At 43.1% G+C, this 26,278-nt stretch overlaps 1 protein-coding gene across 1 annotated transcript; it reads right to left on the bottom strand.

The window, feature by feature from the left end:
- Positions 1–3,500: 3,500 nt before the first annotated feature.
- LMAN1 (lectin, mannose binding 1) lies at positions 3,501–25,778 on the bottom strand. The gene is made up of 13 exons (XM_081213445.1): positions 25,518–25,778; positions 21,776–21,930; positions 21,586–21,693; positions 19,847–19,908; positions 18,259–18,358; positions 17,175–17,298; positions 16,379–16,437; positions 15,272–15,404; positions 14,382–14,575; positions 14,211–14,281; positions 9,836–9,989; positions 8,339–8,460; positions 3,501–6,313 (listed from the first exon to the last, which is right to left on the bottom strand). The coding sequence occupies exons 1-13, from the start codon at positions 25,744–25,746 to the stop codon at positions 6,277–6,279; spliced, it is 1,548 nt and encodes a 515-aa protein (XP_081069571.1). The 5' UTR covers positions 25,747–25,778; the 3' UTR covers positions 3,501–6,276.
- Between the last annotated feature and the right edge of the window lie 500 nt (positions 25,779–26,278).

Below are 26,278 nucleotides of genomic sequence, written 5' to 3'. Positions count from 1 at the left end.
AGACTACCAGGAAAGGCAATCAGATAAGGCATTATCAGATAACCTGGCAGACAGGAAAAACAACAACATTCAAATTTCTGTTGTAGACTGCCTTTTCTGTGATGTGGGTATGATGTATCTGGGGGGTGGTGTTCGGCTCCAGGGCAGGGAATTTAAAATGTCTATATAAGGGCAGGGACACTTTGGTTCTGGGTCCTCCTCCTTTCCTGCGTGTGAGGGGAGCACCCTGTTGCAACAGATCAATAAAAATCAGGCTTACTAGCTGCTTTGCTTCTCAATATTCTCTAGTTGGCCTCTGTTATTTTCTCCTACCAATAGGGAACTCACGTAAGGACTCTATACGGGCTCTTGGATACCCCATTAGGGAAAAAGGGCAGATTTTGTTTACAACAGGTGCATGAGGGAAATAGGTAAAAAAAAAAAAATAGCAGAGTTTTGTTGAGAACAAATCAACTGGCAAATCAACCCAGTGTCTCTCCCTCCCCTGAGGCCATGACAGTTGCTGGTCGCCACAAGACCCAGATTTGTGCACTGACAACAGGTTGGTGGTGCGAAAGGAAAAGGGCAAGCCGCGAAGGAAACATTTTCGATAATGCAGAATGAAAAGAAATGAGGAAGAAGTGAAATTGTATAAGACAGGGATGGAAAGAGGCTGCGCGGCTCCAACTACCATCAGCCACAACCAGCATGGCCAGCGATCAGGGATTATGAGAGATGTAGTAAGCAACATCTGGATGACCTCTGGTTTCCTATCCCTGATATAAAAAAAGACAAGCCAACCAAATAAAGAGAAAGATTTGGAAGCACTGGAAGTAGTTACCATATTGGCCCGAATATAAGCCGCACATTTAAAAGTCAAGGGGACTCCTGGCTGTATACTGGATTTTTGTAAGGTTGTGAATATAAGCAGCACTTTAACTTTTCACAGATGGTCAGAATTTTTTTTTTTGGGGGGGAGTACGGCTTTTATTCGGGCCAATATGGTAATACTGCTACTATGCTCATAACACTGCTTCTTTCAATCTGTACCTCTTTAAGGGGGTGAATACCCAAGATTTGAGTTAAATTTTAATGCATGTTTAACAGGGATTTCTCTTAAAGGTTTTGCAGCACAGTCCACATAGCTTGGAGGAGCGGTGTGGTTTTGCTGTAACATGCTCTTTTTGAGGAGTACTACAGAACCATGTCAACCGTTTTTGGGTATAGCTTTAATAACTGTTTGCGTTATTTCCGTGTGAATGGGCCTCCGAACAGAGCCACCCATTTCGTTGGACATATGGGAGGAGTCATTCTTGGCTAATCCCTTAATCCACCTTAGTACCTTTCTAATTAAAGGACACCCTACTCCTTAAAAATAGTACAGGATGTTCAGTAAGCCAAGCTTATCACATGTTAATCAGCAGACATGAACTTTCCTTTTGAAATAAGATAGCATCTTGGGCAAGGTTGTCCAAGATGGTTTTGATTTGCTTTATAGGAAATTTAAAAAGACTGATATGGCTTTCATATATTCTTTCAAAAAAGACAACCCACTAGCCCAATAAGCTTTGCCTGGAGAGGTTGGCATGTAGAATAATACTGAGCTAGACACACTAGCCCAAAGCAACTTTAAATGTATATTATTTTTTCCACGTTTATAGCTCATTGCAGCTCTGAATGCTGCCACAGAGGAAGGGCACCGTGAATTTGCCAATCATTATTTTGAAAAAGACTGGAATATCACCTCCTGGAAAACCATGATGGGCAGGGCTGAAAGCAGATGTGAGCAGATGAATAGGTTTATCTTTAAACACTAGGCCACATCCCAGACAGGAGAAAGGCAGTTTTCTGTGCTCTCTCTCACACACAGAATCATACAATCATGGAATTGGAAGGGATCCCAAGGGTCTAGTCAAAGCCCTACAATGCAAAAACCTCAACTAAAGCATCCATGACAGACAGCCATCCAACCTCTGCTAAAAAAACCCTCAAAGGAAGGATAGTCCACAACTTCCTGAGGGAGTCCATTCCACTGCTGAACAGCTCTTCCTGTCAGAAAGTGCTTCCTAATGCAGTCAAAATCTCCTTTCTTGTAACTCGAAACCTTTGCTACAGGTCCAGAGCAGGCTTGCTCCATCTTCCATGGGACAGCCCTTAAGATATTTGAAGATGGCTATCGTATCTCCTCTCATGCACCACAACATCTCTCCACGCAGGCAAGAGACATTGGCTTTGTACACATTAGTGGCTTAGAAATGCACTGAAGTCAAAAATGATGTGTGGTTGGTATCTAACAGAGTAAAATTGCGAAACTGTATAAAACTAGTTCGAATCTGTGTTGGAAACGCAAAGGGAAGGAGGATACTTTTACACCACATGTGGTGGACATGTGCACAGGTAAAAGCTTTCTGGGAAATGATATATAATGAATTAAAGAAAATGTTTAAAAACAAAAAAGCCAGAAGCTTTTCTGTTAGGTATAATAGGTGAAGAGATATCAAAAGAGGACAAGAGACTTTTTATGTATGTAATGTCAGCAGCAAGAATGCTACTAAGCCCAGAGATGGAAGGAAGGAAGGAAGAAGTACTGATAGCGAACACAGAGACGGCGAAACTGATGGGGAAGATCAGAAATCCGGAAGATCAAGTATTTTTAAAAGACTGGAATAAATTCTTAAAAGACCACTGTAAACAGTTAAAATCATTGGCAGGGATGTAATCACTTGTAATGTGGAATTATTTATGGCAACAATAGATACATAACAGATGGCTAAAGGAAAAAGATGCAGAAAATTTCATATTAAATATGGAACCCATGGAGGGAGGGAAGGGGGAAGACACATCAAAATGCAGTACAGTGGTACCTCCGTTTGCGAACGGGATCCATTCCAGAGGCCCGTTCGCAACATGAAAAGCCCTCAACCTGAAGCGCCGTATCTGCGGTGAGCAGCATGATTTGGTGCTTGTACGCATGCGCAAAGCGCAATTTAGCGCTACTGCACATGCGTGAGGAGCGAAACCCGGAAGTAACCCTTTCCGGTACTTCCGGTTTGCCACGGGACGCAACCTGAAAAATGTAACATGAAGCAAACGTAACATGAGGTCTAACTGTACTTCATAAGAAATGAAAAGGATGGATATGGATTGGGGCTAATGCTATGTGCACATCGCTTCTCAAACCAGTGGTGGGTGCAGACTAAATGGGAGCATGGACACAGTTGTGGTCAAGATTCCAAGGGCATCCCAGCCATGCAGAAGCAGTCAAGGCCAGGCAGTGAGAAGCTGGGAAGTGTTGGTAGGATATAAGGTATGGAGGCTGCATTCAGTCCAAAGACTGAAGATTGCCATCCCCACCCACCCGGACTGAGTAATACTGGGGGGAAACTTGGGATATTTTACTTTGTATACAGATAAGTCTTCATATTATAGGTTGAATCACTTTAAAACAATCACCTTAAGCATCTTGTTCCTCCTTCCCGCTACGAGTGCAGCTTTGACAAATTACAAATGTCAACAAATCATTGCTAAAAATAGGTACTTTTATTCAAATTCATTTCCAATTTCCTTTAAGTGCTTGGATTTTGAGGACAACAGGACAGCTTTTTCTTTTAAGCATACAGGAGTTGACGGTACAAAGTTATCTTCAGCAGTGTTTTTCCATTAAACAGTAGGTTTCACCCACAGAAGGTGGTCTGTACATAGTTAAGAACATTCTGCACTTGCTCGTTTGAATTTTACCCATCATCAGCACGATCACGTGTAACAGTGAACAACACAGCACCGGTTTGATGCAAAGAGCTTCTAAAACTGGATTCGTACGTTGTTCTCTTGCAGTCTAAAGGAATAGTATTTACACCAATTAGAAATGCTAACACAAGTAGCCTTTTGGAAAATGTGCTTACATTTGACCACATACCAGAACAGAGAGTATAGCTGAGAATTATGAAAAAGTGGGAGTAGCTCGGTTTAGAAGCAAACACGCCAGGTAGATGTGTAGAATTGGCAGGGATCACATAGCAAATCTCTTCTTTTTGCTAGCACCAAGTCAAGATGCACCAGTTTGGAACACCACCTTTGAAAAGGGGTGTGTTTTGGCAGCCTTCTACTCCCATTCAAGACATAGGTCAAAATGCTGCAGTTTTCAGAAAAGCATTGCTCTGGTATTACTTCCCAGGCTACAGGTTACTTCAAGACCCAGTTTTATCCCACCCGGACACAAGATAACAATACCACTGGTTGCTTCAATATTTTAATTCTCAAAATGAATGCATCACAGCTGGGAAGTTTCACATTTTGTTGAAAGAAGACAGGAGATGTCGTCTACAAGCAGATTCTCGTTTCTCCAACGATATTTCAGAAACATCTCACTGAAATCAGTTATTTCAGCATAAAAAGCACTGAAAAGTCTTTCTGCAGTAGAAGCCGTATCTTTCTTTGGTGCTGGTGGGAGCAAAGCTTGAGCAGATGTTCCTTTTTTTAATTTTAAAAAAAAGAACAGTAGCGTTTACGTGTTTCATTTAGTCCAAGGCACCTGTAAAAATGCTTGCTGGTGTGAGTCTGAGCAGGTTAATTTGCCCTCTTGTATGATTTTGGTTAGTTAAAAATGCTGCTGCTGTTTTATTTGTCCTTATTTGCATATTATGAATTGAAGTTTTGAGCAGCAGGTCCTTCAACAAACAGTAAATAAAAGCCTGATGAGAAACATCTATAATTCAGCACATAATGTTACTGAAGTCATGGCAGGGAGGGAAGGGGGGAGACCACATTTGAGAAGGAGAAAACTATTGCATAGATTTGTTCAGTTTTTCCAAGCTGACAAGGGCAATATGCCTTTAACGTATGTAATACTGAACGTGGTAGACTGTTGCTGCCTTTTGAAAAATGTTCAGGGTGGATTCCAATACTGTCCTTCTGTTTGCAGAACTCCTGTGAACAGAAGTGAGTTTTTGCTGATTGTGTATTTCCTCTGCAATCCCCATTGCCTCTCCCCAGCCCCGCTCCAGATGGTTGTCAAATCCTCCAGCAAAGTCAGAAATGGTGTGAAGGGAAGGGGCATTTGGCAAAACTCACTCCCCTCACTCCTCCGTTCACAGGGTCAAAAACCTTTCCACAAGCAAAAGAACAGCACTGGATACAATTCTTAAAGTCAAACATTGTTAGAAATCCTGATTTAAATTCTATTAAAGGCCTACAATTTCCCCGGCCATTTGAATACAATTTGGAAGGCAACAAGAGCGAATTTCAAGATGTAAACAAGGCAAGAGTAAATCTGTATTTTCAGTTGGGGCGTGGGAATTCCCATGTAATGTGTTTACATGATAAGGTGGCGAGGCACCAAAAACTTTAAGCGGATTATAAACAACACCTGCACAGCAAAAGCAGGGATGATCAACAATGGGCCAGTTTGTAAGAAAACGGTTGATGTGCACTCACAATGTTCCCAGGTGAAGGTATTCAACGTTTTGGAAAACATTCTAAAGAGTTCACTGCAGGATCGACATGGTTTTCAACACTGCTCAGTGACTTTTTTTTTTAAAAGACCACCACCACTATATCATATACTCTGAACTCAGATTAATTTTAAAAAGTCATGCAAGCTAAGGTCTCTTCCTTGAAGAGAGGTTAAAGAACACTTTTACAAAAGTATGGTCAGTTTCAGAAGAACTATACCAAAACATGCTTGAAAGGACTACAGTATTTGGCAGACTTGTTTTCTTCCGTTGTCGCCACACAAGAAAATTCCACCTTGTGTTGGTCCACTGAATCGTTGCTCTAAAGACCTTTTGATTAAATGTCTTTGCTGATCACTGTTATTGTGAATATTTTTGAAGGTGGGGTTGCAACATACCAGACTGAACTTGCCCAAGATATGAATGCTAGTTTTGCAACCTCTTTCCATAAAACAGAAGGGGAATGCAATTTTAAGGTTTCCCAACCCCAAATAAATCTGATATGTAACAAATGTTTTACAGCAGCTCTTCCCGCCCCCTGCCCACCCAAAATCAGATAATGTAATAATCAGTGCGAGCAGGACCACAGTCCCAGTTCTCTGCCTGGGAAGTATCTTGACAGTAGAATTAAGGGGCATATTCCAACATCTCCTGGAAACGCAAGGACAGAACTGGTCTCATTTCTTCCTCAGCGTCATTGTCAATTTTACATTTTATCTGAAATTCAGCGTATTCAGTAAACACTCAATAATTTAAAATATTGAAGCATTTTAAACACTAAAGTTTCCCTCATCTGCAACTCCTGTAACGCTCTGCATGCACACACCAGATGCACACAGACTGGCCATCAAAAGAACTTCTTGGCAGCAGCTTCTTGTTGAGTCCTGCACGCAAACAAAAAGGGGAGAGCAATTAGCAAAACCAAACACAGGAAGCCTTTTGCTCATTTCAGCAAGGCAGTACCTCTTTCAGATCTAGGAACTTCAGATCTAGAATTCAGAGCAAGGGTGCAAACATCAGCCAGAGTGGTACAAGCACTAGTCTGGGCTCCCTTTTTTATGGGCAAAGACTAGAAGCAGAACAGGCATGAACCACCCCTCCAGCTGAATGTGAACCAACTGAGTCAACTCTTCAGACATGCAGGCCCAAGTGTGGTTAGAGCTAAGCCGAGTTTTCAAAATTGTTTCAGGGTATTTCAAATAATAATTAAAAAAGCTTTGTGGAAGTGTGGCCATTTTAACCTACTTTATTTTTCATTAACTTTTTGGCCCTTTTAGGGACAATCTAGCTACACCTGTATGTAGTGACTCTGTTGGAGAAGATTCTTGAAAGTAGGAACTTTGAAGCAACGAAGGGATGTGTGGGTGGGTGGGGGAAGAGAATGGCGTTGAACTCTTCCTGTGCAAGTCATTTCCCTCCTGAAACAACTTTGTCCTCCACCAGTTTGGAACTGGGGGTGGCTGGAGAAATGGCTCCCAAAAGTTGCTCTTATGCATTGCAAAGCAACTATTCCCCAAGGGCATGCTGCACAAACAGAGGAGACAGCAAGACTACTGCCGTGCAGTGTGTTGTTTAGCCTGCAAAATCTTGTCCACTTGGGTTCTACAGAACTTGGCACTTCTAGCAAACATAATCTCCATCTGTCACTTGCCCCCAGAATCAGGCCCGCAAAACCATTTGAAGTGGCTTGCCAGCCTCCTCTCCATTGCTGCAGCCAGCCAGGAGGAGTGTCTCATTTTCCCTCCTTATCCAAATTAGCAGAGAGATCACGCTTGCCATTAACTTGCATGGGGAGCAGAGGGGAAGGAGGATATGTCCACCTCAGAAACAGCAGGTGAGAAGGAAATCCTGTCCTTCCCCAGCATGAATCCCATTAGGGTCCTTGATGGGGTGTGGGCTTCTCCACCCCACCCCATTGATTTGGGGGCTGCAGCCTCCTTCCACCTCCACACAAGTATGCATGGTGACTATGTGTGGCTGAGTGTGGTGTGCACAGGAAGGAACTACAGGTTCCGTGGCTACGTGGCCCTACATCACTGCTGCCATGCAGTATGATGAATACCAGACTCAGGCTGGGGGCGGGGGATAGCAGCCCTGCCCTAGGGCAAGAAAAAGGTGTAGGCAGTGCTAATCTTACAAGCTGACATTAAGAGAAAGGGCGATGCAATTGCTTCTTTGTCCTGCAGAAGTGTACTTTGAACTTTTGGGAACCCTTGATTGGAGAGGTGTGTTATTGGGAGTTGCCAAGCTTCAGTTGCTAATGAGATGCTTAACCTAACAGCCTCAATACGGGACACGGGTGCATAGCTTTCCTCCTGCGGAATTTAAGGTGGGGTAGCACAACTATCTCAGTTCATGCTTTAGGATGCAGCCTGGCTGAAGAAAAATAGCTCAGACTCCTGAAATATGGAAGACAATATAATGAAGTGGTTAAGATCCTGGTAATGATGATCACAAAAGAGGGGGAGGATCTGTGCACAAAGAAGACACTCCTTCTCAGGAGTTCCACTCAGATTTCATCTCTGCAGAAAATTTCTAAGTATTTGTGTGCGATTCTGAAAAACTGTCTGAAGTCAGAAATCCACCAGAGTGTGCCTTTAAACTCAAGCTCAGGAGAAGAACTCCCTGGAGTGGGGCAGGGGACCTGAGAAATTCCAAGCACCTCTGAAACTCTCTCTGATACTGCAAGGAAGACCTTGGAGGGCAGGGTGGAAAGGGAGTTTTGGCTAGCCACCAAGTCATTCTGGCACCAATGACAGGGCAAAGCCTACAATTTACCGGTATTTAATTTTGTTCAGACAAGGGAAGGTTTTTACACCTTCCTCTCTGCAGTTACTGATGCCTGCTTAGGAGGGACTGTTTTGCACTTTTATTCTGGCACGATGCAGGCAAAACGCATTCCAACTTACCTATACATGATGTAACCGATGAACAGTAAAGTCTGGACTGCTACAAATATAAAGAAGTGTGTTGTTGATAAACATGATGGGAACTGTGGCAACTCTGGACATTTAGGTTTTTCATTTGATGGCTAGAAAGCAAGAGGGAAGAGAACAATTTCTAAGTAAATGCAACATGCAGGAATAAACTCAAACAGGCATTCTTTGTTTTTGTAGGGAAGGTTTCCCTTATGCTTCCGTGTAAGGGAGTGTAAGGAATACTTGTGAATGTACCAGAGTGTTGGTATATTCACAGGAGGTAACCAAGCCTACTGACACGCAGAGACTTTGGGCATCACTCTAGAACTTCAGGTTCCGGAGGGCCCTTTGGCAAGACAATTTTCTCACCACCTCTTCATGGCTACTGCTCCCAATGTTGCTGCTTTCCCTTCATCACCGTTACGCCATTGCTGGCCACGAAAGAGACCCAATAGTCAAGTGAGCAGGTGGGTGATTGATAATCCTCCTGCTCACTGCTGCTGTCAGTTCTCTCTGGGCCAGGGGGAAAGGGCAAAAAAGCAGGCAGAGAGGAAACCACAAGCAGCAGCATCAGGGGCTAGGGCTTCTTGGCAGTGGGTCTCCCACAGGGGGAAGCCTTGGTAGATGTTCTATCGTGCCAACTCCATCTAAAAGAGTGGCAATACAGTGGTACCTCGGGTTAAGTACTTAATTCATTCTGGAGGTCCGATCTTAACCTGAAACTGTTCTTAACCTGAAGCACCACTTTAGCTAATGGGGCCTGCCGCCGCTGCGCGATTGCTGTTCTCATCCTGAAGCAAAGTTCTTAATTCGAGGTACTATTTCTGGGTTAGTGGAGTCTGTAACCTGAAGCGTCTGTAACCTGAAGCATCTGTAACCTGAGGTACCACTGTATAGGTTTTTACAGGCAAATGTTGACATTTGGATTTTAGTCTTTAATCTCAAAATGACTCAAGACAGCCCTACTATCAGAAAACAATAAATACCTCCAAATTACTTCAGAATAAAAATTTAGCAATAAAACCAGTGATGCCTCAAGTGTCTCATGCTATGCATATTCTCCTTCTCTCTCTCCCTCTCTCTCTCTCTCTCTCACACACACACACACATGAGAGAGAGAGAAATAAATACCCAAGAAGCATGCAAAAATGACTGGACAGGCACCAGGTGAAAAAAAGCAAATTTGCATCACCATTCCAAGCATGCTTACTTGGAAACCTAACTGAATGTCAATGGGAAGGAAGTGTGTGCAGAATTTCACATGCACAGCCCTGGTCTGACAGCCTCCTCTGGAGCCTTGGGGGGCTTCTGAGCTGCTCTGAAGCTTTGGGGCCAATCAGCATTGTCACAGACAATCTAGGATCCAAGCACCTATGAGGTAGTGATCCTTGCCCAAGTCAAATGCCTAACCCTGGCACCTTGCCAGGCCTTAAAACACCCCCTTGGTAGCATGCAAGCAGACATAGTGCAGCAAAGAGGCTGCAGTACCATGTTCCTCTGGACTAGATGTTCGATGTCCCTCTTTACTACATGGAGATGCTCCTTGATGTCGTTGAAGTGCTGGGTTGTTTCATAGATTCCACCAGCAGAGGCAGCATGTTGACTACCACTGACTAGCCTCAGTGTTTCTCCCACAGAGTTCCTGGAAAGAGACAAAAAAACCCAATAGTGATATTTTCCCTCCCAAACAGAGGTTCGCCCTCCTTCCCAAAGGAAGTAAGCTGCCATAAAAGAGGATCAAAAGCTTCTCTGGCCTCCCTACAGCTGCAAAGCTAACAGAGGCAAGCAACTCTCTTAGCACAGTTTGTTTGGTCCACTACTTGCGAGGGCCAAGGAAAAGAGAGACAAGCTAAGAGCAAGCACTCTATTCAAACAGTCCCTTTGTGTATCTCAGCTGCTTATTCCCTTATATGGAACCAAGATGCAGCAGATGGGAGTGAGCAGCCAAGGGTGAGATTCTACCATGATCATTGCTGCTGCTCAGGCCAAGGAAGGCGGGGTTAAAGCTCCCTTTTGCTTGGGCTGTGTTTCACATAAGACAGCACACCTCACTGGCTGCTCAAGATTGCCCAAGTCAAGCTGCAGTTTGAGTGTTTGCTGCTGTCCAGGGCTGCACACCTAGCTAGCCTTCTGTGTTGTCTGGGTGTGGAGAGCCAATCGGACACGTGCCCCAAATCAAGGCATTTTAGAATAGGCATCAGGAAAGCCCTTACACTAGCCCAACAGTTATATGCATTTTATAAGGGGTGGAGATCCTGTACGTATCCAGGTGTTGTTTAGAGTCCAGCTCCAAATCTGGCTCCCTGCACCCCAAAATTATATCTGCTCTCCTCAGGTGTAGTCCTATACACGTCTGCCCAGAATTAAGTCCCACTGAGTTAAATGGCACTTACTCCTAGGTAAGTAGACTACAGCCTTGATCAGCAGCACAGTTGACTGGGTGGTATAAAAGTGCCCAAGTAAAGTAGAAGTAAAGTGAAATAATTTTTTTTAAAGGAAAAACAAAGTAAGAAAACCCACCATTCTTTAGTAATGAATTCTTTTTAAAAAAATATTATTCTACTCTGCAGATGATGATGCAGCTACGCAGTGTTTCAGTGTCAGACTTCGGCAACCTAGCTGTGTGCAATAAAATATTTTGTGGCTGTCGCAAAGTTTACAACTTTGTTCCAAAGACTGATCTGAATCCAAGTCTCCCAAAGCTTTAAATGATGTCAAAACTCTAAGGAAGCTAAAATCTGTTTCAAGCAGCAGAATATGCTTTAGGGATAAGCAAAGATTTAAAGACATGGCCCATGATTACCTTTTATACGACAAATTTCATTTCCCGCATGCATCAATGCAATACACAGAATTATCTTGGAATAAATTCATTTTCTGCTCTTACAGAAAAGAAAATTAAAGCCACAAAAAGTGCAGATGCTGTAACTGGTGATATTAGACATCTAAACTGATTGGATAAGGGAGGCAGGCCTGTTTCTTAATCAATATGTTCATATAAGTTTCTTGTTGTGATGCCTCTTTCCAGTTGCAAAGAGGATTAGCATCTACAGCGACATATCATCATATGAATGATAATCCCTTTCATTGTTAACAGAATAATCAAAGTCTATGCCCCAAATTTGCTTCTATTAATTTACTTGAAACTTCACATTTGCTTGGACAAAAGATGATTTCACAGCAACTCTTTGTTCAGAGACTTACCCTGTAGCCTTTAGTAAAGCTCTTTATTCAGCCATATAATAACAGTGATTGCAACTTTACTTAAAAGAACCGATTCAAATCACTGCTTTGTGTAAACATTCAAACACATTGGAAAGCTCATCTTCATTTAAGTGTTGCTATGTGCTGAAGTTAAGCATAAACGCTTCATGTTTTAAGCAGGTATTGTTAAGATGCAACATTCACAGATATGAATGATTCATTGGTTACCAGTTGCATAAGATTTAAATTTGCAAAACATGGAGCTGAACTGCCTCCTGGATCCCAGAACCTTGTTTAAGACAGGAGTTGGGAACTGGCCCATCAGATGTTGCCAGAATCACAATTCCTATTAGCCCCAGACAACATGGTCAAGGGCCAAAGGTTCCTCAACATTGGTTCGGGATTAGAATACTGTTTTAGGAGACCAAGGCTTAAAGCCATCAAGGTCACTGGATGAAACGTATCTCTTGGCCTCATTTACCCCCGACAATTGTTTAAAAGGGAACTGTTTACGTGCCACATGTGTATATTGTTCCAGAAAAATATAGACCGTTACATGTTTAGCAGGGAATTCCCAGGCTTAAGTAAGGTTGTTGGTTTTTTTTTAAAAAAGATTATAATCAAGTAACTCATCTACTTGTCAAGTTACCAGAAATGCAAATGTTATGGATCAAAAATCCCAGTAAACACTCGACACAGAGCACTTTATTTCAACAAGGCTCTGGTCAAAAAGGGAAGCGGACCAATTCCTTCTACATAAGCTAGAAGTCTTTTCTAATGAAGCGATTAGGAAACATACAAATCTTGACATGAAAATTACAAGGACAGTAAGTCTTTCCCCCTCTGGCGATGGCCACAAAGGCCAGGAAGCTGGGGGTTGGGGATACTGATTTGTTTTTGTTTTGTATCCACAAGACATTCTTTAATCTCAAGCTGAAAATATTAAGATGATGTTACGCAAAAGCTTTCTTAATAAGTAGTCACTAAAAGGGCAGGCTTCTGATGTTAACAAGGAAATCTAATTTACTTGTCCGGCATAAAGATTTGCCAAGAATATTAAAATAAAAGCCGTCCCCAAGAAACAAGGGTGAAAATGGAAGTACATTCTATAATCTTTATTCTATAAAAGCTGACCTACTTAGGCACACTGAAGGAGCAGTCCTTGAACCATTAACAGTGATAAACGTTGACGGTTCAAAGCCATTGCGTGAAGATTGCAAGAACATTTCCTACAAGGTATATCCCTCTCGTTTTCAAACTGAACACAGGGGCGACACAAGCTCACAGGCATTCTGATGGGCAGAGCCCAGTAATGCATTTGTCAGGAAACAACTGTTTGGGCGGGTGCTTACTCTGTGTACAAGAACATGTGTTGACACTTGGTACATCTCCCTCTGGGAGTGAGAGGCAAGTGCCAGCTTCCTGGCAAAAGCTTTAGAAGATGGGTAGCCAAAGGGGAGTCCTCTAGAGTGTTCCAAACTACTAACTCCAATCATCCTTGACCATTAGCCATGCTACCACTGCTTTAAGAGTGCTCCATAGGTGGGACTGCATAGAGGGCACAAAGGCCACACTTTGTCCAGCAAGCTAGATTGTGCTCATTCACACGGTCCTCTCAACTATCAGCCCTAAAGCTCTCCTCTCTCGCCAACGAACCTTGCCACACAGCTACTTAAAACTCCACTGCCAGAACTGTTGGTTTTGCAGGCCTACCACCTGGAACCCTCTCCCATTTTATCATCATAAAGCGACCTCAGTTTACCCAAACACATGCTATTTTAGAGGGAAACTCTACCACCTTACAGAAACGTATTTGCTTGCATTTCAGAGTCCCCTAGAAGTCTGTAAATACATTGGGTGCTGCACTGTGTAAAACGCTTAAGCAGTGAACAGAGAAAAAATGAATAGAAAGGAGCCCTACACAAATAAACAGAAGGTAACGAGGCTTCCTATTAGGCAGCTTGCCCAGTATAGTGCCCTCCAGATGATGTTAAACTACAGCTCCCATCAGCCCCAGTCAGCCTGGCCAATGGCCAGGGATGATGGGAGCTGTAGCCCACAAAACTTCTGGAGGGCATCAGGTTGGCTGCTACTCCTTTAAATTAAAAAAGGAAGCCTAGAAAAACATTCTAAACCCTCTAAGAGATTGCAGTGCTGTTTCAGAAGATGTATATATCGCCCTGCTTTTCTGCAATTCGTTTAAAATTTCTCAATCCAGCTCTTGGGCGGGGCAGGGGGGGGGGAGCTAGCAGGTCTGAATGGCAGAAATTCTATTTTCTGTTGGCTTCTTGCAATAATGTGTCAATGTGTTATATTGCAAAATAATAGTGCAATAATGGATCGGTGGAGGTAGGGTTTGCCTTGGTGGCTTCTAAAGTTAGAGACAATTTTCTACCTTCTCGGTAGTGTAATAAATAAGTTAAACTATTATTGTGTACATTTCATTTTGTTGTAATTACTAATTTTCTTTGTTCTGCTATCATTCATGGTTGCAATGATAAAGGCTAAGTGAGCAAAGATAACACATTTCTCAAGCGTGTTATGAAGAGCAAGGAAATCCCAAGTCCCAACACTTCTGTATATGCACCAGGCAACATGAAACACAACTCAGAAACAAAGTGGGGGTGGGTTACGTCCTCTTTTGTGCACGCACTCTTACTTCATTTCGATGACTTGTCTCAGGACCTCCTCTTGAGTTCTTACAACATTATCAAGCTCCTGTTGGGGGACCTTAAGGAAACACAGAAAGAGACACAAACCCAATACAGTTAGTGAAGAACGGCAAAGAAGGGGACCTGAGAGACATGCATGAACTGCGTGTTTTGCTTGCCTGGCCGGGCTGTGCTGGGCCACCACTTCCTCTTTTGGAAATCTCTTCTGCCACTGTAGAGACGTATCTCCTCTGCTCATCCAGAATCATGTCCAGCTGCCTGTTGAGCTGCTTTATTTCAAGATGAATTCGATTCTGGCCTTCAAAGATTTGCCTAAGCTCACGATCACTCACAGTCTCGTAGAGATCATCCGCTTAAAAAACAAATAAGAAAGAAACTGAAAGGACATTCTAGGTATACGTTATCAATGTTAGAATTCCTGCTCCGTGATTGCAGTCATGGGATTGTTGTCTTTCACATGACGGTGTATGTTTTGACTCCACAAAGTGGGAAGTGATGGAGACAGGATGTTTGTGTTACTGTGTTCCGTGAAGTGGGACTATTGTCCTTTGTTCCTTTTCTCTTTGCTGTCTGATGCTAGAGAGAGAGGGAGCCATGTTGCAGTGCTCCGTGTGTGTTTATATGTAAATAATGTCAATGAAATGAATGTCAATGAGATCATGCCAGGAAATGAGCCTCATTTAGCTTGATTTGTCCAAACCCGGCTCATGGTTTGCTTCCCTCCAAACCATCAGCAGAACGCAAAGTTTGTTCTTGGTTTCTACTCGTTTTTGGCTTGGAGAGAAGGAAGTCATGAACCCAGGTTTGAATGACTGAAGCTACACTTGCTTGCTTCCTGGCAGAAGCACTGTGCAAATGAAGCAACCATTAGTGTAGCAGGGTGCACAACCATACCAACTCAATCATTAAAAATCATAGCTTATTTTTATTATGGTTTAAGGAGATATTACCATAGCAGATGTCTAACAGCAAATCAAGATGAATGCATCACAAGAAGGCAAATATTTGAAACCGAGTCATCCCTCTTCCTAGTCACCTGGCCACTTACTAGGCTGCCCTTGCATGTCAGGGTGCTCCTTCTGAAATTCCTCCTTCTTTTTGTCCAGCTCTTGCTGGAAATGCTGAAACTCTTCTTGATATTTCTCTTTGTCCTTTTCAGGAATTTCTGTATCAGGGGGAGGCTATAAAACCAATTTTAAGAGAAATTTGTTTAGGAGGCTATTCTGAATGTCTCCAGCAAATATCTTTGGTATTCTGCATCCAGACCTACCCCTACCATTAGCAGCCAGAAAAGTTAGCATTTGTTCACATGACTTTCTCCTAATGAACTAACAAATCGCTAATATACCACTTCCCTCTGGCCTGTTCTCACACACTAACAATCAAGCATGGACCAATATTTTTTAGATCATGTTGACCATGTTGACAGATGGTACAATAAGAAGACCACACCCCTCCAACCTGCATCCAATCAGTTCAAAGCAACAGCCGCATCCAGTTCTGCATTGCATTCTCACCCACATTGCTCTGGGCAAGCAATTTCATCCCAACCACACAGGACCTTGTACATGCATTACAGCTGCTGAATTCAAGCAATCGTGGTTTTCTGGCATCCCAATGTGTGTTTTGGGCTAGGCCAAATCAAGACACTGCAAAGTTTAAGGAAAGGACTTCATAACCAGCGTGCCATCACCTACTACCTGGAGCCCATCAAATTCATGAATGCAATATTCAAATATTGATGTCAATGACAGCTCCTCAATCATTAAGGCTTCAGGGCGTTCACCTTAAAGAACCTATGTGGAAGCGACGTTCAGCTAAATAAACTCTACAGCAATTCTTTTCTCCTTATCCAAAGGTTAGGTATCATTGACTGAAAGTAGAATTTAAGGTAATACATTAGAACTGAAGCACAAATTGGCAGATAGTTTGCAGAAGAGTGATGGCTGCCAAAACACCATTATATATAAAAAGAAGGAAGTTCCCCCAGTTGCAAGCCAAACATTCATCTTTTGTTTCATTTAAGCACTCTTCAAACTGTGAGAGTGAAGTATTCTCCAGTGCTGACATGAACGGGGAAAATCTCTTTTCCCACAAAGCCCCTGTCACACAAATACATCGAGGGAAGTAATTTTTATTGCCCAAGGATGCTTACCGCGACTTTGCTAGGCTCCGTCAACTGGAAAGTCAGGAAAGACAAGACATCATGGTCATCTAGGTAAAAAAAAATCAAATCCCAAACACAGCAAGTGATTAGCTGATTGTTCCAACACAGTAGAATGACATCAGTATAAAAGAAAGTTCGTCTCTGCACCTGGTCCACTGCGTGACCAGCAGTACCACACATTAAGATTGCTGAGATGCATCAACAGATATGCATAGCAAAGCTGACCGTCAGCATCTGGGGCCCCAGAGAGATGACTGTGGCAGACTCCAGCATCATGGCACTTTCTAAGAGAACTTTGGACCTGTATTTCCTCAAGCAACAATCTCCCTGCTCCTGAAGCTCTTGGTGGCGAAGATCTTAAAGGACATCAGCGTGAGCCTCCATGAAGTTAAAACCAGCACTCTCCTAGACTGGGAACAGTGCTATACAGAAGCGTTCTTACTGGAGCCATTGCTCTTGATTCTGTTTCTCTCCATCGGAAGAGAAACTCACAAAGGAGTCTCTGCCCAACCCCACCCACCAATAGCACTGGTATGTACAAGTGCCACGAACCAGAAGCGATTTAACTGAAAGGAACGCATCTAGGGCAACGACTTGAACTTCTACATCCTTTCTTCTGCAGACTTCCACAAAGCACATTAGCATCAGGTGCCAGTCATGGTTGCCAATTCTCTTGTTCCTAAGCTGGCAGACATTTCACAATTTAGCAGTTTTACCCAAGGGAGAGGGGAAGTCTTTGCTAAAAAGGAAGGAGAGAAGGTATGTTTTGAGTACTAAAAATCACCTGCAAGGCCACCAGTTGCTGCAGAGATCCCAAAGTATCCATTTGAAGGAAGCACCATGTTTTCCACTTTGGCACAAAACTCATAGTCTTCTTTGTCTGGAGTAAATCCATTGTTGATCAATATCTTTTAAAGAGCGAGAGATGTAAAGATAGGAAGTTGCCTCATACAGTGTTTGGCGAATTCCCTGTCTAGCCCATATAGGTCTATTTCAACTGGCAGAAACTTTCTGAGGGTTTCCTGCCATTCTGCCACCTGAGATTTAGTAGAGATGCTAAATGTATGTCAATTACAGTGGAATTCCTCTGTACCCACCCTCAAACATATGGTGAGGAACTCATTGTGATGCCCAAGGCCAACTAGCTTGCTCCTACATCTTAATCTGTGTAAATAATAATAATAATAATAATAATAATAATAATAATAATAATAATTATTATTATTATTATTATTATTATTATTATTATTATTTATACCCCGCCTTCCCCAGCCAAGGCCGGGGTCAGGGCGGCTAACAACCAATAATAAAAACAAGTTGAATGAATACAACTTAAAAACAGGATTAAAATACAACATCAAAACATTAAAATGCAGCCTTAATCTGTGTAAATTATGCAATAAAATTGTAATTTAAAACACTATTTAAATTTCCATTAATTAGGGGCACCATCTAATGTGTTACTTCAAGCCTGTAGTGCAGCCTATTTATTGAGAATTCCATTCTTTATACCTAAAGGCACAATGAATGATAATAATCCCTAGTTACCCTGCAGTCCTTACTATGAATGCAATCAATAAAGTGCCACGTTTTTCCATGCTCCGCCCAACTTCTGTTTAGCTTTGAGGGGGGAAATGTTGTTCTGCAAGATGCAATAGGCGAAACTATAAAAAAATGGAATACAAACTCTGATTGTACAAACTACCTGGGCTCTCCTAACAAAGACACACACATCTTGCTTTCATTAATAGTATTTCCCAGCTTTTAAATCCCTAAGGAAGTATGCCTGCTCAGAGACTGCAACATTAAAATATGCACACACAGAAAAGTATAGTGAGAGGAATATAATGAGAATTAAGAGTACATACAGTCAGTGTCTTTTGGTAGTATGTGATCTTTGCTCGAACGGGGTAAGGTTTGTTACGAAAGTCTCTTTGACACGACGCCAGGGCTTGTGTGGAACCATCACTTTAAGAGGAAACAGACAAACCTTAAAACCAGAAATATGGTAGAATACACACAGGTGTGCAGTGTTGACACCATGACTAGAACAAAGTTCAAGAGATCTAATCAAGAAATGAAATACTTATTGTCAGAGCTGCTTCCAGATCCTAGCTCACAGAGGATCACACTAGCCAGCGTTCACTTTATAAAAGTCTTTATTGAGTTGCAGTTTCCATTCTCAAGCTGCTGCGTGCAGCTCTACGTCTTATGGGTTAGACCGGCGAAGCTCCGTCTGAGTCTCCGCCCCCTGTACACCAGCTTAATACCCTAGCCTTACTCCACCTTTTCCGCCTGACCGTTCTTCTCTGGGTCCCTCTGCACCCCGCGGTCTCTTCCTTCCTGGACTCTTCTGACGCGGACCCCCCGGACCCTTCTGTCTCCTTGCGTCGGGCTTTAGGACCTGGCTCCCTTTCCGGGCTGCTTACTGCGCCACCTTCCTGTGCATTTGAACTTGGCGCGCGCGCCCAACCTTCCACTTTCCGCTCAACCGTTTCTTCGCTCCCCGATGGAGGTGTGGCCACTCCTGACTCATGCCCTCCCCCCTGCTGCGAGCTGCCAGAGCTCGATACCTGGCGCCTTTCCTCTCCACTGCGCTCTGTTGGTGACGCTGGCCCCGATTTCCAACTGCTGCCCTCTGAGCCCCCTCTGGACCCTTCTTCCTGGGGTGTCCCCCTAGGCTCCCCCCTTCCTCTGGCCACTGGCGCTCCTTTCTGTGAATCTTCTGATTCACTGGAAAGACTCGGAGATCTCGGGTCGTCGTCATCACTCATCTTTTCTTCAGCCTCCTCCCCCTCGCTCTCTGTTTCCTCCCTTGCCCTCGCCTCTGCTCCTGAACCCCTGACACTTATCATAATTTCCATTAACGTACACTCTAAAGAAGAAACTACAGGCAGCAAAAATCCCCTCTTTGCCAGGAACTGCAAGTGGTTTAAAAAAACCACTTGCAGTTCCTGGCAAAGAGTCAGGGAAGCTTAACTACTGTTAGCCATGATATGAAACCTGGCATCATCTTTATCTGTTTTTAGGCATGAGGTTAAAAAAATAGTTCTATTCACCAATGCCTTGGGAGCTCAACTCTGCATATTTTTAGTGGGGTGGAGTTGAATTCAATTTGCTCCTTTATTATTATCATCATTGTCTTTTAGGTTGTTTTTACCCTTGCTTTCATATCTGTTTCTCAGTTGCTTTGAGTTCATTTTTCCTACTCATTAATAGTAATTATAAAAAATGATGATATCTGCATCAGCGCACATGCAACACTAAAACGCTCACAAAGAAACAACTGTATTTGGGGAATCCCAAATATACACCCAGCTTTCGCTCATTTTAGAACATGCTGCAACCCTCTGCCATTGCACAGGATGAAATCAAAATGAAAGCAAACAAACATAATTTAAAGAATTTTCACCCTGGTTTATAAGCCTTCCAAATATCTTTCCACAGAGAACTTACTTTTGATGGTCATAATGGAGCTTGCCATTGTTGCCAACAACGATCACCGCTGGGTTGTTTTTCTGAGGGGGAAACACATATCAAGATAAAAGTCTCTCTCAAAAGTGGTTTTAAAGTCTAATCTGGAACTCATTGCAGCCAGGCAAAAAGCACTTGGGGTGTGAAGCAGGGCCAGTGAGGGGCCTATGAAGTGTTCAGAGAGCCAGTTAACACAACTTTTCAACTGTGTGGAGGGAGATATTGTTTTTGTTTGTTATTATTGTATGTATTTTTGTGTTTTATACTGTAAACTGCCCCATGCTCTTCCTATAATACAGAAATTTATTAAATAATAACACTTGATACAGACTATTCATATCTTATCAGAGAATAAACAATGCCAGCTTGAAGCATTAGTATTCACGAGTAAGAAGATTAACAGTAAAAGGCATTGTTCAGAAGTATGCAAAGAGCTAAGTAAAGCTGGACAGCTTAACACACAACAGGAAAAATCAAAGCCAAGGACTTTTAAGACTTGGTGCGATACCACTATCTCTAACAAAATAACTGAAATGTTAGAGAAGCAATCAAAAAACCCCAGCAAAACCTATCAATGAAATAGCTCTTTATATTGGGCCACACCTGTTCAGCAAGACTTGCCAACATGAAGAACTTTGGGTGGCTGAATGAGGCCCTTAAACTTTTAAGAAAAAGCAACTAATTTTTATACAAAAGTCTCTAGATTTCATGCAAAAGGGGTGCTAATTCAGAGATTAAGAGAAGTTGCTCTTCTTTCTCTACCCCCACTTCATTATTTACAGTTATGTTTGGGTTTTTTTTACCAACTTCAGTGTTGTTGCATTTTCACATAAGACATGGAAGGGAAGAAGTCAAACTCATGAAGAACAGGTCTAAGCAACATGATCTAGCTTGCCATGATGGCTATATGGAACCTGTATTTCAAAGGCAGCAGTATCAGTTCCTGAAAAGCAACAGTGAAAGAAAGCTACTGCCTTTTCCCCATCTATGGGCTTATCAGAACTATCTGGTGACAAAGCCAGATGAGACAGACCCTTTTGCCTAATTCAGAAGGCACTTGCAACCATTCTAGCTCAACAGAAAATATGTACGAATGCATTCTCTTCCAATGTGTCCAAATGCAGAGTTACTCTTACGTTATCCTGAAAGCATCTTGCACATACCCACTCTATCTGCATAGATGGGTGGGCATTATGCACTATAACAGTTTCCCCAGTGAACAAGTTCCCACTTTGGCTGTGGCAAATGAAAGGGTCAAGGTTTTGTTTTAAAAACACAACAATGAAATTACAAAAAAATAAAATAAATCATTTTATGTTTGCCCCAACATGCTATCCACTCTAACAATATATGATGGGATACCATGCAAATAGTTAAATGATCTTCAAGGAACCCAAGCATTTATTACCTCCCAATCCTTTGAGCAACTGTACTGATACGGATGTTCAAAGGATCCTGTGCTAAGATTCTACTATTGGCAACAAGAGACAGTTTATGCACCTGCTCTGCAAAATATATTTTAGGTGATAATTCTATGACAAGTCATTAAATTCAGTAGTACTTGCTTCCAAGTGCAAACTGGCTGTAAATCCACGTTCCACATCAGCTATCTTAAGAAATGGGCATCTAGAGTCTACAGAACCTCATACAAAATAGGGCTACTACACACACTATCAGAGAACTTTATTTGCTATGCATATTCTGTATGGCTTTCTACTAACCTTTGCGTCATTGTCAAATGAGTCAAAGAAGATGCCAACTCCATTCCAGTTATCTGCTGCTCCGAAAACAGGACCGTCTAAGCCTTGTTCTTCTGTAAACCAGACTGCCTATTTAGAGAAATTCAAATCTAAATTTTAGATCTCGGGTTCATACAACCGATTTGTCTGCAAATGCAACCATTCTACCTACCAGTCCATCAGCTCCTACTCGTCCTCTCCCTGTCACTCGGAAAGTCACTTCAATTTCCCAGTATTCAAATATAGATTTGTTTTTTGTCCACACTGATCCCCTCTGACTTTTTAATGATGGAGTTATTCTTATCTGATCAGCACTGGGTATAGCATCTGAAAGGAAAGTAAGAAACAGATTTTTAAAATCACCAAGTGTTTCAAAGAACAACTGCTGCAGAAAAACACACACCTTTGGCTCCATTTGCAGAATTTATTTTTGACAACTGAAAATTACATCTGTTTTACCCCTCTCATATTCCATTCCAATATTATATTACACTATAGAAATAAGTACTTTGCAAAATATATTGCAATATACTAAGCCGCTCGTATTAGCTGTAGAACCATGTCCTGTTCTGCCCAAGAAGGTTTCAAGAAAACAGTGTGCAGATATTTTGTTTGTTTTCCCCAGTTCATTAATAACAAGGCTATTGTGTTAAGTGTGAGCGTTTCTTTAGTGTTTATTCAATCAAATGATTGCAGTATCAGAAGTTATTTGCTTCATGTTTCAAGTGTTGGTTTAATCAATGACAGAGTAGTCAACATTAGAACAAACTGCAGGCAGTGAGGCTGGTAAATTAGAAATAAAGACAAAAAGAAGTCACAGTATAATACATGGATTAAGACCAAATTAATCAACTCTTATAAGACTAAAGTTTTTATTTTAATATATTTTATTAAAATGAAATAATTGTCAGAGGGGGTCAGAGAAACAGATGCTGCTGGACACAGAAAAAATTATAAGCAGGGCTCTCATTTCTGTCATTTGTGACACATCACCATAACTATACAATGGTTTCCCATATGGCATTTCTATAAATGCTTTGACTAAAACAAAGAAAGCAGGCAACCACAAGCAAAATTTCAGTTTAAAGTAATTTCATATGTTCAATAAAAAGAACATACTCATTCTTAAAGAGTATATTTAGACCATTCTTTTGGCACTTGCATCATGTACTGAGTTAGCAAACTTATGACAAGTCACACACTGAAATCTGAATTTACAACCTCAAGACCAAACACATGTTAGGTACGGAAAGTCCCTGAGTGGGATCAAGTTGCTAAAGCAGGCCGCTGACAGCAGGTCCCAAGATCCTAATATGTTAATTAGGACCTAGTAAGGAATAGCTGCCGCCCTCCAATCAGTAGTCACTATTACCAGAATGAATAAAAATAATTTCTGTCCATTAGACACACTTATATGAGAAAAATCATTTAAACTGTAGGTATCTCACTGCAATAAAGTGGCACAGGGGGTAATGACCTGAACAAACAAGCAACAGAAAGAGCACTTTGCTTGTCAGAACACATTTAAAGAAACCTATTACAGAGACATCTTCGTGGCTTACCTAAGCACCATATGGTGTGGTTTACCTCATGGGACTGAAAGATGCTACTAATCACCTACCGTGGAAAAGCAGCACAACAGTGTAAACACTTCTGTAAAAAGAAATACGCTGCTCCATCAGCAAGCTTTATATGCTGAAGTTCTTAAAGCAGAATGAACACATACAGTAATAGCATTCAAGGACAATAAAGTATTACAGCCTCTGCCTACATGCTATAAAATTGGGACAGAGTTTAATAAAATAATGCCACAGTATGAAGGAGTGCAGGAAATAAAGGCTTGTGGGTTTCTTGAGAACGGAGTTAGAATGGAGTTTCTGCTCAAGTCACATTCAACAAGTCTTTACTCTTGGTTACAAAGGATTGGGGGAAAGGGTGAGGAAGGAGTACCGTAGGTGACAGATATTCACCAACTGAAAGATGAGGTGGCAACGGTGTGTCTGTGCTAATGAAGCCATGACTCCCTGCCCAAGCCTTGCAATTCCTTTAAAGAGAAGCCAAAGCACTTCTGTGTAGCACGGTAGTGTTGCTATATAAATGAGCAATAGCAGTAGCAACAGACAGAAGTGTGTGCATGGTGCAGGAAGGAGAAAAGGCACGCATCTAGAGTGAATACTACTATGTAAGGCAGGAGTGAGGAAGCTGCAGCCAGATGTTGCTGGATCTCAACTAATTTTCCTGACCATCGGCCATGCTGCCTGAAGATGGAAAGAGTTGTAGTCCAACAATGTCTGGAGGGCCACAGGTTCTCTGCATCCACTCCAATATGCAACAGGTTTGAAAACAGTGGCGCCAGACCTTTTATCCTCATTGCATTCACATCATAGAAGACCTGATGCATGACAAAAGTTTATGAAATTAGCCATGGCATGGGGAAAGCTTGACAGACCTTTTTCCCCTCATTCTCACATGGCACAAGAACTTTTAGAAACCCACTAAAGGTGAATGTTGGAAGACTCGGGACAGGTTAAAAAAATGTACTTCTTCACGCGATGCATAGTTGGAACTATGGAACTTTTTCCTACAGGAGACAGCAATGGGCACCAACTTAGCTAGCTGCAAAAGACAGCTGGAAACACAGAGGATAAGACTATCAATGGCTAGAGCCATGGTGGGTATGATCTGACTCCAGAGCAACTGGTGTTTACAGGCATCATTGTTTCTGGAGTCCCACTTCTGTCAGCACTTAACAGGCTACTATCTATCTATCTATCTATCTATCTATATCTATCTATACAGTGGTACCTTGGGTTACATATGCTTCAGGTTACATATGCTTCAGGTTACATATGCTTCAGGTTACCGACTCCGCTAACCCAGAAATAGTGCTTCCGGTTAAGAACTTTGCTTCAGGATGAGAACAGAAATCGTTCAGCAGCGGTGCAGCGGCAGCGGGAGGCCCCATTAGCTAAAGTGGTGCTTCAGGTTAAGAACAGTTTCAGGTTAAGAACAGACCTCCGGAACAAATTAAGTACTTAACCCAAGGTACCACTGTATATATATTAATGTTAGTAATTTTGGATGGGCATAATTACAAGACCTACATAGAAGGCCAATAAATATCACCATTGCTCTGAGCAGCAAGCATTGCTTTCCTTATAAGCTCTACAAAAAGAATGTGTGTGCACACAGCAAGACTTAACCAAGCACTTAGGAGCACTCAGCTAAGGCTTTAAAAGTGATCTGTGCCCCCCCCCCCTATTTTCTCCCAAATATGTGCTCCTGCTAAGTAATGCCTTGGCTGAACAGACTATGTTTTCATTTAGCTTTCAGCATTTTGTGCAACTATCTCAGCACCAAAGGTAGAGGACCACCGTCAACCTTTGGCCCACTTTACCTACTGCTGATAAGGAAGCAGCAGCAACGCACGGGAAAACCCCAAAATACCTGGGATGAAGGGAGAACACCACACAACCTCCAGCCATATGCCTTGCTTTCGCCATCGTGCGCATGTGGAAGCTTCTCCTACCTGTACTATTAAGGGCGAGGGGAGAAAGTCCAGAAGGGCCACGTGGCAGACCTTACAGATAAGGAGGTCAGGCAGCAGACCTCAATGCCTGGGAGGCCTCTCTAGGTTTGCAGCTCCCCCCGCCGGGGTGGTCGTAATAAGTACATTTTTAATTTTTCGTGAGGGCGGAGAATCTGCTGGCCCTGTGAACCCCAGGCGCGCGTAGACAAACCGCGCATGCTCAGAGAGCGAGGCAGCCGCACTCTGCACGCGCTCAAGGGCCCCCTCGCCTTTGCTATTTGCTTGCGGCGCTTCCCGGAGCCGAAGCCCCGGGCCTGACGTGAAGCCGTGGGACCCCTGGCGCTCCCTCCCCTCCACCCGCGGAGCCCTGCTCGCCGGTACTTACTGCCCGTGTGCACCCAGAAAGGCACCGACCCGTCCCCCTGCACCAAGTGCGGCCCCTTGAAACTGTATTTGTACTCGAACCGCCGGTGAGGCGGCGCGGGGCCGGCAGCTCCGGCGTCTATCTGGCCGGTGGCGTCTGTGGCGGGGAGGAGGCTGCCGACGAGGCAGAGCAGGACTGCTACAAGAAACCTCCCAGCCGGGCTCCCCTTCTGCACCCACACCGCCGCCATCTTGGCCCCAGCTGCGCGCAGACCCGGCTCGGCCAACAGGGCGCTACCTGATTGGCCGAGGCTCCCGGGGGTGGGCGGGGCCAGAGCGCGGCCAGCGAGGCGAAGAGCGCCGCGGCCGGGTGGGCGGCGCCTCGTTTTATCGCCCCGCCCCTCCTGCGTAGTAACCCAGCCAGCCCCGCCCACAAGACGAGGAGGTGGGGTGCGAGGGCGTTGTGGACCCACGTGGTTTGAGCAGAGTCCCCGCCCACTCGCTACCCTCGCTTTAAAAGTCCAGCAACCATCAACGCCTCATTATTTTGTGGCGCGCGCTTTTCGCTTACGGAGGTCTTGTTCTCTCTCTCTCCCGCCCTCCAATATCTGTGACATCTCCTATTTGTGGCAGAAGCAACTTAAGGAAGGGTCTAACCCTGATCCTAACATAACATAATCACTCTATTATATCCATGGCAGTCCATTGCCTTTCACTTTTTCACGATGCCTTAGAATCGATCCTAAATAAAAAAATTAAGGGGTGAGCAGTTAACGCAAGCAA

Source organism: Podarcis bocagei (assembly GCF_964188305.1).
Source record: "Podarcis bocagei genome assembly, chromosome: 11".
Classification (NCBI taxonomy): Eukaryota; Metazoa; Chordata; class Lepidosauria; order Squamata; family Lacertidae; genus Podarcis; species Podarcis bocagei.
Note: the sequence above shows the minus strand (reverse complement) of the source record. Positions and strands in the feature narration are given on the sequence as shown.